At 44.2% G+C, this 12,864-nt stretch overlaps 1 protein-coding gene across 2 annotated transcripts in view; it reads right to left on the bottom strand.

Moving 5' to 3' along the window:
* The window catches only part of dgat1b (diacylglycerol O-acyltransferase 1b), a 59,079-nt gene extending 48,844 nt beyond the window's left edge, over positions 1-10,235 (bottom strand). For both annotated transcript variants that reach the window (XM_084336066.1, XM_084336067.1), the window contains exons 1-2: positions 9,612-10,235; positions 8,490-8,577 (exon numbers count right to left, since the gene is read on the bottom strand). In XM_084336066.1, the coding sequence (XP_084192192.1) occupies positions 8,490-8,577; positions 9,612-9,958 (435 nt within the window). In that variant the 5' untranslated portion in view covers positions 9,959-10,235. The remainder of the gene's footprint in view (positions 1-8,489; positions 8,578-9,611) is intronic.
* Between the last annotated feature and the right edge of the window lie 2,629 nt (positions 10,236-12,864).

The raw sequence follows: 12,864 nt of genomic DNA, 5'->3' as shown, positions 1-12,864 counted from the left end.
AGAATAAATAAAGGTTTCAATCAATAAGAAAGTAATTTGAGCGAGTTTGACAGCAACCAGTTCAAATCCAGCATAATTGTAATGTAAGGAGGTTGCTTAGCAATAAGAGCTTTGAAAATAAACAAATACCAATGTTTATCACGTCTCTCTGCAAGAGAGGGCCAACCAACCTTATCATACAGAAAATAATGGTGAGTATCATAGCCATCACCGGTAATGAATCTGAGAGCAGAATGAGTTTAATGTTTATGAGTAGAAGCAACAGCATGTATATTGGCTACATCACAATGATAATCCTCTTTCAACAAAAGCAAGCTGGTTTTGTTACAATACAAGAAGCCAATGTTCTGATGTAGGTTAATGTCAATACTTAAATGTAATGCCAGATGCCAAGATATTTATACTCTGTAACTCTCCCAATAATAGATCCATTTGCAGCAGTTATGTGCAGAATATGATGGTCAATGTATCTGGTTCTAGAGAGCAACATGAATTATGTTTTGTTTTCATTAAGTACTAACTTAAGTTTAACAAGTGCATCTTGTTAAAAGAAAGCATTAAAAGTCTATTTAGAATAGAATAGAATAGAATAGAATAGATCTTTGTCATTGTTACAGTTGTTACAACGACATTTAAAATGCAGCCCTAGGTGCTAGTAAAAATATAAAAACAGTCCTAAACACAGTATTAATATAAAAACAGGAGTAAGGCATAAATAACATTAATATAAACAGGGGGATATAAAAGATAATTGCACTATCCCTTAATGTTGTGTGTGTGTGTGCGTGGGGTATTTAAATGAAAGGAAGCAAGTTTCTGATGTTGGAATATATTTCTAATATATATTTCCCCTCAAATTAAATCAGCCCTAAGCCTGTTTTGGTTGTAAATGTAATTGGGTTATTCAGATAGACTGGAGTAGACTCAGGAAGACATTTAGTCTGAAGAGGAGAATTACAGGGAGAGACCGGTGATTTAGAGCTCAGCGAGGCAGCAGGTACAGAATCAGTGGTGAAGAGACATAAGAGACGGGGCAGCAGTTTAGCAGACTACCTTCAGAACAAGGTAATCGTCAGGCCAATCACGCAAAAAGATTGATAGAGCCAGTGATAAACTGCTTCACCCGCACTCCATTAGGATGAATACCATCAGGTTTGCACAGGTCCTTCCTGGACCCAAACAACCTTTAAGCATTAATTACAGCTCAATGAAATGCTAAGGTAGCAGTCCCTATAAGACAAGGTATTGATATTTCTCATCTACATAATTTCATGGTGCAAGGATTCAATGGCCCTGATGACATCACCGGTGGCCATATTCAAACAAATTTTACTCTCAATAAATTGTCAAACTAAATTAATGTGTGCACAACTGTTTATGTGTGGGAGATTATGTGCAATTGTGATTTGGTGAAGTGCCCCTTTAAGGTTATCGTGCTTATGAACACTTCCTGAAACACCAGGGCCCTCATTTACCAATGCTGCGTACTCACAGAAATGTGCGTAAACCATGCATACAATAATTTCGAAGCAAAGTGTGGGATTTATCTAAATGAACGTGTGCTTGAGATTGTGCGTACTACATATACGCACAGCTCCAACCGTGCGTGCATGGCACCAAGTGGTACAGTAGAATAGGAAAACTGCAACAAACGGGAATAGGCTTTCATGCTTTAGAGTTTCAACACTAACGTGTTCTGTATGATTCATAATTAATTATAATTTTTTTCTTTTCTTTTTGATATTTTTCCCCCTCCTTTTTCCTCCGATTTTCTCCCATCCCAATGTTAGTCGTTATGCCAATTCCCAATCCCCTTCCTGGTCGCTGCGCACTTACCCCCCACAGTCGGTCTGGGAGAGTGGAGGCTATCACGGGCTTCCTCCGACACACGTCCAGCCAATCAACCGCTTCTTTTCACCTGGCAGCGCGGATTCTCACTGAGAGGGCGTAGTGTGTGGAAGGATCACACTATCCCACTTAGATCCTATCCGCGCTTAGCAGGCGCCCCGACCGAACTGTAGGAGTCGCTGTTTACAACGACCCGGACCCGCCAATTGTATTAGTGTGAACGGCCAGCCAAGCTGGTGACAACCCCGGAGCTGTGAGCTGGATTCGAACAGCTGCTCCGGGGTTGGTGACGAACGCAATCTCCGTTACGCCACCTGACCGCCCAATTATAGTTAATTGTAAAATAGAGACATGCGTTGTTGTCAAACTCTATAAATAGCATTTGGAATAGGTATTTCCGAATGAATGCACCATGGCTTTATCTTGCGTTGTCAGAAGACTTGTCACAAGGTGCACTCCGCAGGGAGCATGTTTTCAGAGATAAGGCAGATCTATTTGCCGAGAGGACATCAGTAGAGTCCGCTAACCGAGACACATTCTCTTTGATTTGTGCCGCAATTTGGGACCCAAATTGGAGCGTGAAACAAAGCGCATAAATGCCAAAATTACTCACCAACCAACTAGGCTGCAGTAAAAAACTAAAAACCAGATTTTCAAACATCAACATGAAGACAGAAAACACCCTCATCACAGACAAGCTGGAGGTGGCCAATTACTTAAACATTTTCTTTACAAACATAGCCACAACACTGGTTAACAAACTACCCTCCCACTCAGGGCATTTGGGGGTATAACACATCCTAGCCTTCTACAAAAACCTAGGGGTCCGCAAAGACGACTTCAAACTGGAAATGGTAACAATCGCAATTAGATTATTTCCCAAAATCATGCAGCCCTAGATGAGGTGCTCAAAAAACTGAGCGCCCTTCAACCTAACAAGGCCACTGGCCATGACAATATCCCCTCCAAATTCCTCAGAGACTCAGCAGCCACCATCACCCTAGTCATCATCACCCACATAATAAACCTCTCCATAAAACAGGGATACATCCCCAAAGACTTCAAAATTGCGAGAGTGACCCAGGCAACTACCGCCCTCTTTCTATTCTTACCTCCATCTCGAAAGTCATGGAAGAAATAGTCTACGAACAGGTTGAAAAGTACCTTGTGGAAAAAAATCGAATCTACGAATTCCAATCTGGCTTCAGAACATCCCACTCCACTGACACATGCCTTCTCTATTTGAACGACCACAAAAAACAAGAGGTGGACGCAGGCAAATACTGCAGCATGGCCATGCTGGACCTCCAAAAGGCTTTCGACACTGTCAATCACTCCATTCTGATTGACAAGCTAAAAGCAATTGGTTTTGATAGTTCATCAGTGAGCTGGATGCAATCCTACCTGGAGGGGAGAAAACAGATGGTGGAGGTAAACGGTACACTACCTACCCCCCCCCCCCCCCCCCCCTCCCAGTGAGCTGCGGTGTTCCACAAGGAAGCATACTTGTATTGTATACTTGCATACCTATATTTGCCATCTCCAACGCAATAATATCGCAGAGAAGTTCCAGTCTGGCTTCCGCACCACCCACAGCACTGAGACAGCACTCGTCGGGGTCACCAACGACCTGTTGATGGCGGCTGATGCTGGCTCCCCTTCACTCCTCATCGTGCTTGATCTAACCACAGCATCCAACACCATTGACCACCACATCCTCCTCAACTGTCTACTCTCCATTGGTCTCTCTGACTCCACCCTCAACTGGTTCCAATCCTACCTCTCCAACAGAACCGAGTACGTCTCCTTGGGAGGGAAAAAATCCCGGACCCTCCCTGTCACCAGTGGTGTCCCCCAAGGTTCCCTCCTCGGCCCCGTCCTGTTTACTCTCTACCTGCTCCCCCTCGGCCGTGTCATCAGCCAGCATGGAATCTCTTTCCATTGCTACGCTGATGACACACAACTGTACATTAAAACGGGCTCTCCCCCCTCTGCAGCCCTGCCATCACCACCCCCATCATCTGCAACCCTGCCATCATCATCCACATCATCTGCAACCCTGCCATCATCATCCACATCATCCACCCTTACTTCCTGCCTGGAGGAGATAAAGTCGTGGATGAAATCAAACTTCCTACAGTTAAACAGCTCAAAAACAGAAGCCATCCTCATTGGTACCCACCACCAGATCCAATCTTCCCCCATCACCAGCATCTCCTTCTCTGGCCATGACCTTCCCCTCTCATCCACAGTCACCAACCTGGGTGTAAAAATGTACCCCCACCTAAATTTTGAGACCCACATCAAACACACCTCCTTTTTCCACCTCAGGAACATCTCCAAGATCCGTCCCACACTCACCCTCCCAGATGCTGAAAAACTAGTCCACGCCTTTGTCTCCGCCAGGCTGGATTACTGTAACGCACTTCTCATCGGGATTCCTAGCAAGAGTCTCCAGAGGCTCCAATACATTCAGAACAGCGCTCCTAGGATCCTGATGAGAGTGCGTAAGTACGACCACATCACACCCATCCTCCACTCACTTCACTGGCTCCCCATCACCACCCGGACTGAATACAAAATATCCCTTCTGACCCATCAATGCATCCACGGAAATGACCCCCCCCCCCCCTACCTCAAATATCTCCTCGCCCCAGAACCCTTCACCCATAACCTTCGCTCCGTCAACACTAACCGCCTCCTTCCCCCCAGGACCAAGCTCCGCACCGTGGGGGCGACCGGGCCTTCTGCTCGGCTGCTCCTCGCCTATGGAACGCCCTCCCTGACCACCTCAGAGCACCACAGACCACCGCTTCCTTTAACACTAGCACAGCCGACAAGGGGTCAAATGACATTTTCAATAAATGTATCCTCGTCACTCGGTCAAGCTCCAGCTCACTCAATGACTTTTCCTAAAAGTACCCGTTTTATCTGGCAAGTTTTCTGAAATTTCTAAATGACTTCAGGAAAATGTAATTAGAACGTTATTCCACATTATGGGCCGTTGGAACAGACGAAAGTCACAGCACTTTGCGAGCGTCTAGCGCAGGGGTGGCCAACCCGTGGCGCGCGAGCCGCATGTGGCTCTTTGCTAGAGCCATATGAAATCCGTTTTATTTTTTTCCAAATTCCATTTTATTTTTTTCCAAATTCCGTTTTTTCCGTTTTAATATTTCAGAATTCTGTATTTTGCTTTGTACGCTCATTTTACCATCAGAAATAGTGTCTAATAAGTGGGAATGAATAAATGTCCACAATTTAATAAGATATAACAGTCCATTTAATAGGGCTGTCTTAAATACTTTGAAGCTTCGATCGATGGGCATGGGATTCGAATATGAAAATAAATTTTGATTATTAAAAAAAAAAAAAAATTATATATATTTTTGCAAAATCAACTCTGCCTCTCTTTGTTAACTACAACAAGCAATGCTGTTTGTTATTTAAGATGAGGTCGGACTCGGCACTGACAGATTTGTGTTCATTGTGCTGCTTTTATAAAGCCTCAAATGACGGCTTACAATATTTCATGAAAGCAAAGTGTTTTGTTTGTCTAAGATTTTAAAAGGTTTAAACTTTACAGCACTGACAACGTTGAACAAAGTGCTGTACAAGTCCCACAACATAAAAAAAAAGTTAAAAAAAAAAAACTAAAGAAATTAATTTTTTATTTTATTTTTTTATAGTGGATTTTTTTTATTTATTGCTCAATTCCGCGATTCAGTCCGCGATTCCGTGATCGCGGATTCCATATGGCTCTACTCTTTGCCCGTCAATGTGTGGCTCTTACATACAAAAAAAATTATAATATTCTTTTTTGAAATTCTTTTTTGAATTTCTTTGTCACTCAAACCTACATTTCATTGTGGTAAACATCATATTTTTATATTCAGAGGTAATTATATAGTTTAAGCTGTCGGGTCATCTGACCCGTTCCTGGCGGGAATTAGTGGCATTTTCTCCATGGCTGTGCCAGTGTTAAAAGAGGACTTAAAACATACCTCTTCACGAAAGCCTTCCCTTTTTATAGATGCCTTGTGTGTTTTATCCCTTTTTTATGCCTTGTTTTTTTAATTGCCTATGTTTTTAAAGTCTGTTTTACCCTGTAGCACTTTGAGATTTGGTTTCCAAATGTAGAGTGCACTATAAATTGAATGTATTATTTATTATTATTATTATTATTACTAGGACCGTTACTGTTCCTAATTTATGCAAATAACAAGTCATCAGCTTGTGACTGAAACTTGTTCCTGTTCGCGGATGACTCAGCCCTGCAAACAAACAACTCACTGCAGCACCCACTTTAGACACCTAAACACACTTTATATTTATTGGTAAAGAATTTGCACTACAACCCATACCTCATTACACCTTACTGTAAATTGTACCTAAATTGTACCTCATCCCATTTCTGCATTGTACTGTATAGTATATAGTATATTCCTGTGACAAAATGGCATCCAATGTAATAAAAAAAGTCAACCAACAAACTCGATTCTTGTACCGGATCTCCTCTCTGGTAAACAAGAATACCCTGAAGACTCTGGCAGGAGCACTCATTCAAGGGTACTACGACTATGCTTGCACCTCATGGTACCAAAGCACCTCAAAAGGCGCTAAAAACAAAATTACAAACATCTCAAAACAAACTGATCAGACTACTGCTTGACCTGACTCCTAGAACCCACCTCACCCCTGCCCACTTTAACAACCTAGGATGGCTTAGAGCAGTGGTTCTCAACTGGTCTAGCCTCGGGACCCAACATTTTCCTTAGTCATTAAGTCGCGACCCAAAATGTTTAACCACTATGATTTATGTAAGAAAATTCAATTTGCAGTAATATGCATTCAAAACATGAAATAAACACAAAAACCCAATGAAATAAAATAATAATAATAAATAATAATTGCTTCTTAGCAGACTTCTTAGCTTAACATAACAGACCTACAGTAAGTTTGGGGGAACTAATGGGATAACTGGGGTTGCAACAAAAGTGCAATTAAGGGCTAAAACAGAATGAAATAAAATAATAATAATAATAAATAATATATCCTTCTTAGCAGACTTCTTAGCTTAACGTCCCAGGGAACTAATGGGATAACTGGGGATGTTGTTTGCTCCTGACAAGAGTCTCAAAGTCTGGGGTGATGGTAGACAAAGCAACTCTGAGGTCATGCTCAATGTCTAATCTGTTCCTCCGCTTTGTCTTCAGCTGGACCAGAGCTGAGAAGCCACTTTCACAAAGATAGGTAGTGCAAAAAAATTATTATATATATATAAAAAAAAATAAAAAAAAATGTAACTACACACATCCGGGACCCACTTTTGGGTCGCGACCCACCAGTTGAGAAACACTGGCTTAGAGTAGACGACAGAGTACAGCAACTTGCAATGGGCCTGGTCTACAAGATACACTATACGACTAAGGTACCCATGTACATGTCAAAATACTTCCCAAAGTGAATACCACGACCACAACACCAGAGGGAGCTCCACAAATCATGTTAAACCCAGATTTGGCTCAAACAAGGGACTAAACACGTTTCGCAATTATGCCACATCAATGTGGAACGCCCTACCCAAAGCTGTAAGGAATGTGAATCCCTCCCTACCCTCCTTCAAAACCGCTCTCAAAGAGCACTGGCCCCTGTAAATGTCCAAATCCCCCCCCCCCCCACCAATGTACAGTTTCTTCCCCTTCGGATGTATATATTTTTTATGATCTCTTTTTACTACACAGTTCTGTATATCTCACACACACACACACACTCTCTCTCACGCTCGCGCACACACACACACACTCTCTCTCTCTCTCTCATGCTCTCATTCCAACTCCGGTGAGAATTTTAATCATGTTTTTCACGCGCGTCATCGATCGGTTTTCGCAATCGGTGACTAGAAAGCATTATCGGAATTCCCCAATCTCATATTTATACTGAATATCGGCCCATACTGATCGCTGGCCGATCGATCGGGGCATCCCTATTATCAACACAGAGTACTTGCATGTGTGTGTATGACCTGTGTACGGCATATTTGATAAATCCGGATTTTTCTGTGCATAGAGACAATTCTAAATTCCATAAGTAGGGGGGGAAATATAACACTTTCTACGCAATGTTGATAAAAGAGGGCAGAGGAACTTTTTAGACTTTTAAGAAATTCTCACCTGGCCCGATTCTGACCCGTTTTATTTCTTAACCAAGTCGCAGTTTTCAACTGTTGGCACGCTTCGACTGAATGGATACTGAACTCAACCAATCAAAATCAATGGATACGGATCTCAACCAATCACACTGAATGGATACTGCACTCAACCAATCACACTGAATGGATACTGAACTCAACCAATCACACTGAATGGATACTGCACTCAACCAATCCCACTGAATGGATACTGCACTCTTACAAAGAGTGTTGAAAGAACACACGCTGAGTCATGACTAGATGTGCACACATGGTTGTTTTGCAAATTACAACACAACATGTTTTTCCTGTTTAAAAAGGTTCAAATGACCAGGGTTGTATTTTGGCACAGCAATGTTGCACTAGCATTTTACAAATGGAATGTAGACTATGCATTTAATTAAGATCTGTGTGTGTGCGTGTGCGTGTGTGTGTGTGTGCGTGCATGTCTTACCAGCAGGACAACACACCAGTTGAGGATGCCTCTATAGTTATTGAAACCACTGGATGAACTCAGTAGAGACTCCTGTGGCTGGTGACAACTAGAGAGCGAAAGAGGGGGAGAGAAGGATGGAAAGAAAGGATGGAAAGAAAGAAAGAAAGTCAAGCTGTGTCAACAATCGTATCCGCCTAGGCCTAGCACTAACTTAAGTTATCCGCTGAGGAACAGGGCCCTGATCTACTGCCAAAATAGGAAATAATACTGTATTCTTCCAAAGCATGATGATTATGATTAAGCTTGTTTTATAAGCCCAGAGTTATAATGAATGAATGAATGACAGTAGGCTACATGCTTGTTGTGCGTGTACTGTGGGCAGGCTGGAAGAAGGGGGGCACGTGTGTGACATAAATGAGTAAACACATCTCCCCTTGTGAATGATAGTTGTTCAGGAAAACAATAATATGTAATAATAACCATCACAATCACCAAACACACACACTTCGTGAATCTGATCTGATTCCTGATGAATTGAAAATGGGGGACCCTGATGTAAACGAGACGAAAGTCTTTCTCTGGTCTGCATCCCCTTAACAATTGTGTGTTATTATTGAGCTGTACTGTATTGTACCCATTCTGCAATCTGTTAATAAAGTTTTCAATCAATCAATCAATCTGATCTCCCACTGCATGTAGGCCTACTGTAGGTCAAACGTCCATTGATTGGAAATTGGAGTGATTTGGATACTGAATGAAGAATGAATGAGCTTTCCACTGACTCCAGTCGGATCTGCCCGGAGATTAATCCAAGTGCTCAGTCATATATATTCCATAGCTCTAGTCTACAGTGGCCTGGAGTGAACTGTTTCCCGTCAGTGTGTGTCTGACTGCACTCTGCAGTGCATGATCGCTGACAGGGCTATTCTCGTCTTGCAACTTATCTCTCTATCTTCTCTAATCTTACATCAATACATCAACTTTTCATTCATGTCAATTGTATTGACACTAGGCCTGTTTGTGCACACATACAGTACACACGGGACAGAATAATAAACGTACAAACACGTCGCAATAATCAACCAGTCCCCCCGACCGTCGTCTGTCTGAATAACAAAACAATAACAACTCTTTTCCTACCTCAGCCTGTCATCGTTGTCGTTCCACCGCCTCCTCCTTTTCTCTGTGTTTTTTGACGTTTCATAACTTTTCGCCTGCTGGCGGCCGGGTTCTTCCGATCCGTTTTCTTTCTTCTTATTATTATTATTATTAACCAAGAAGTCTCTGTTGTTTTCAGCTGTTGTTGTTGTTGTCGGCACGGTTCTTATTTGACTGGCCGCCGCCGCCGCCGCCGCGACCAGGGACGCCGCTCCACCTCCTCCTCCTCCACCCGTGGGCTGCGACGAGGCCGCCGCTCTCCCCGCCGCGTAGGTCGCTCTCCTGCGGCGGGTTGTGGGCCACGGCGCCGCGCTGCTCTCCTCCCTCATCCCGCTGCTGCTGAGAAACCCGTTCTTCTAATAAACTCACACACTTTTTTTAATGTCCTCCAACTACCATCAACACTGCCGCGGACGCACGCCTGCCTGTTGCGCACAGTCGTGGTACTACTAGTCAAGGAGGAAGTTTTGGTGTTATTGTTGCCAAATGTCCGCCCAAAGTACACTACAGTTGGGAGTGTAGTTACACCCGACGCAACTGATCTGACAGCAGCACCGGGGAATGTCCAGGTAAAAGTCGGCAGGAGGCCCGCCGCCCACCCCACACTCACAGCCTGGAGCGACGGTGTAGAAATGCGGCTGTATTGTGTCACATGTCTTTCAACACAAGCCTTCCCACAATGGTACATTGGACGAATAGAATAGCACCATGCAACAGAATTACAACATAGAATATAATAACACTAGATAATTGAATAATAGAGGGTAGTATTTGGGTGGTTGACGTTTTGGGGCTGGAAACAAAGTAAGAAAAAAATAAAAAAGATATCACATGAGTTATGGAAATCATTCAGTTCTGTTTTACAGACTAATCTTTCCAAAAATATGTGGTATTGTAGACTGACAGAGTGGCAGGTAGAGAGAGTAGAGGAGCCCAACCAGTGACAGAGTGGCAGGTAGAGAGAGTAGAGGAGCCCAACCAGTGACAGAGAGGCAGGTAGAGAGAGTAGAGGAGCCCAACCAGTGACAGAGAGGCAGGTAGGGAGAGTAGAGGAGCCCAACCAGTGACAGAGAGGCAGGTAGAGAGAGTAGAGGAGCCCAACCAGTGACAGAGAGGCAGGTAGAGAGAGTAGAGGAGCCCAACCAGTGACAGAGAGGCAGGTAGGGAGAGTAGAGGAGCCCCAGCCAGTGACAGAGAGGCAGGTAGAGAGAGTAGAGGAGCCCAACCAGTGACAGAGAGGCAGGTAGAGAGAGTAGAGGAGCCCAACCAGTGACAGAGAGGCAGGTAGAGAGAGTAGAGGAGCCCAACCAGTGACAGAGAGGCAGGTAGAGAGAGTAGAGGAGCCCAACCAGTGACAGAGAGGCAGGTAGAGAGAGTAGAGGAGCCCAACCAGTGACAGAGAGGCAGGTAGAGAGAGTAGAGGAGCCCCAGCCAGTGACAGAGAGGCAGGTAGAGAGAGTAGAGGAGCCCAACCAGTGACAGAGAGGCAGGTAGAGAGAGTAGAGGAGCCCAACCAGTGACAGAGAGGCAGGTAGAGAGAGTAGAGGAGCCCAACCAGTGACAGAGAGGCAGGTAGGGAGAGTAGAGGAGCCCAACCAGTGACAGAGTGGCAGGTAGAGAGAGTAGAGGAGCCCAACCAGTGACAGAGGCAGGTAGAGAGAGTAGAGGAGCCCAACCAGTGACAGAGTGGCAGGTAGAGAGAGTAGAGGAGCCCAACCAGTGACAGAGTGGCAGGTAGGGAGAGTAGAGGAGCCCAACCAGTGACAGAGTGGCAGGTAGGGAGAGTAGAGGAGCCCAACCAGTGACAGAGTGGCAGGTAGAGAGAGTAGAGGAGCCCAACCAGTGACAGAGTGGCAGGTAGGGAGAGTAGAGGAGCCCAACCAGTGACAGAGAGGCAGGTAGAGAGAGTAGAGGAGCCCAACCAGTGACAGAGAGGCAGGTAGAGAGAGTAGAGGAGCCCAACCAGTGACAGAGAGGCAGGTAGAGAGAGTAGAGGAGCCCAACCAGTGACAGAGAGGCAGGTAGAGAGAGTAGAGGAGCCCAACCAGTGACAGAGTGGCAGGTAGAGAGAGTAGAGGAGCCCAACCAGTGACAGAGAGGCAGGTAGAGAGAGTAGAGGAGCCCAACCAGTGACAGAGAGGCAGGTAGAGAGAGTAGAGGAGCCCAACCAGTGACAGAGAGGCAGGTAGAGAGAGTAGAGGAGCCCAACCAGTGACAGAGAGGCAGGTAGAGAGAGTAGAGGAGCCCAACCAGTGACAGAGAGGCAGGTAGGGAGAGTAGAGGAGCCCAACCAGTGACAGAGAGGCAGGTAGAGAGAGTAGAGGAGCCCAACCAGTGACAGAGAGGCAGGTAGAGAGAGTAGAGGAGCCCAACCAGTGACAGAGAGGCAGGTAGGGAGAGTAGAGGAGCCCAACCAGTGACAGAGAGGCAGGTAGAGAGAGTAGAGGAGCCCAACCAGTGACAGAGAGGCAGGTAGAGAGAGTCAGTAGAGGAGCCCCAGCCAGACATTAGGGAGGCTAGATCTCTAAGTACTTAAAAAAAACAAAAAGCTAAAAACATACCTCTTCACCTTTAGCCTTTTAATCATCAAACCTTTATTTAACCAGAAATAAAAACCCATTGAGACCGAGGTCTCTTTTTCAAGGGTGATCTGGCCAAGTAGGCAAGCACGAATTATGACGATACATACATAACAAAGCACAATACACATACAGTAGACTACCATAGAACCAACATTTCCCATCTACTGTGCTGCTTGTGATTAACTCTTTTATTGCACTGCACTATTGCATTATTTTACTCTATCTATTCTATTTGACTCTTTTATTACTTGCTGTGTGGGTATCAAGGAGGGAAGAAAGACTGTGCGGTTTTAAACTGTGTGGGTATCAAACAGGAATAAATAATGTGAGGTATTAAACTGTGTGGGTGTCAAACAGGAAGGGGGACTGTCAGGTTTTGAACTGTGTGGGTATCAAACAGGGAAGAAAGAATGTCAGGTTTTAAACTATGTATCAAATATATCTAATTACTGTTTAAACAGTCATTCAGAACTGTTCTGTAAAGCTGAGATAACTATTTTATTGCACTGTACTATTGCATTATTTTACTCCGTCTATTCTATTTAACAATTTGTTTTTCTGCCATAGAACTGTCAGACACCATTGAGTTGATTGAATATATTTCCTGCTGTGTGAAATTTGTAATGAAACTCAAAGTTCCTTAGAGCAAAAAA

This window comes from Notolepis coatsorum (assembly GCF_963971535.1).
Source record: "Notolepis coatsorum genome assembly, chromosome: 19".
NCBI classification, from domain to species: Eukaryota; Metazoa; Chordata; class Actinopteri; order Aulopiformes; family Paralepididae; genus Notolepis; species Notolepis coatsorum.
The sequence above is the reverse complement of the archived record's forward strand: the minus strand, read 5'-3'. Positions and strand labels throughout refer to the sequence as shown.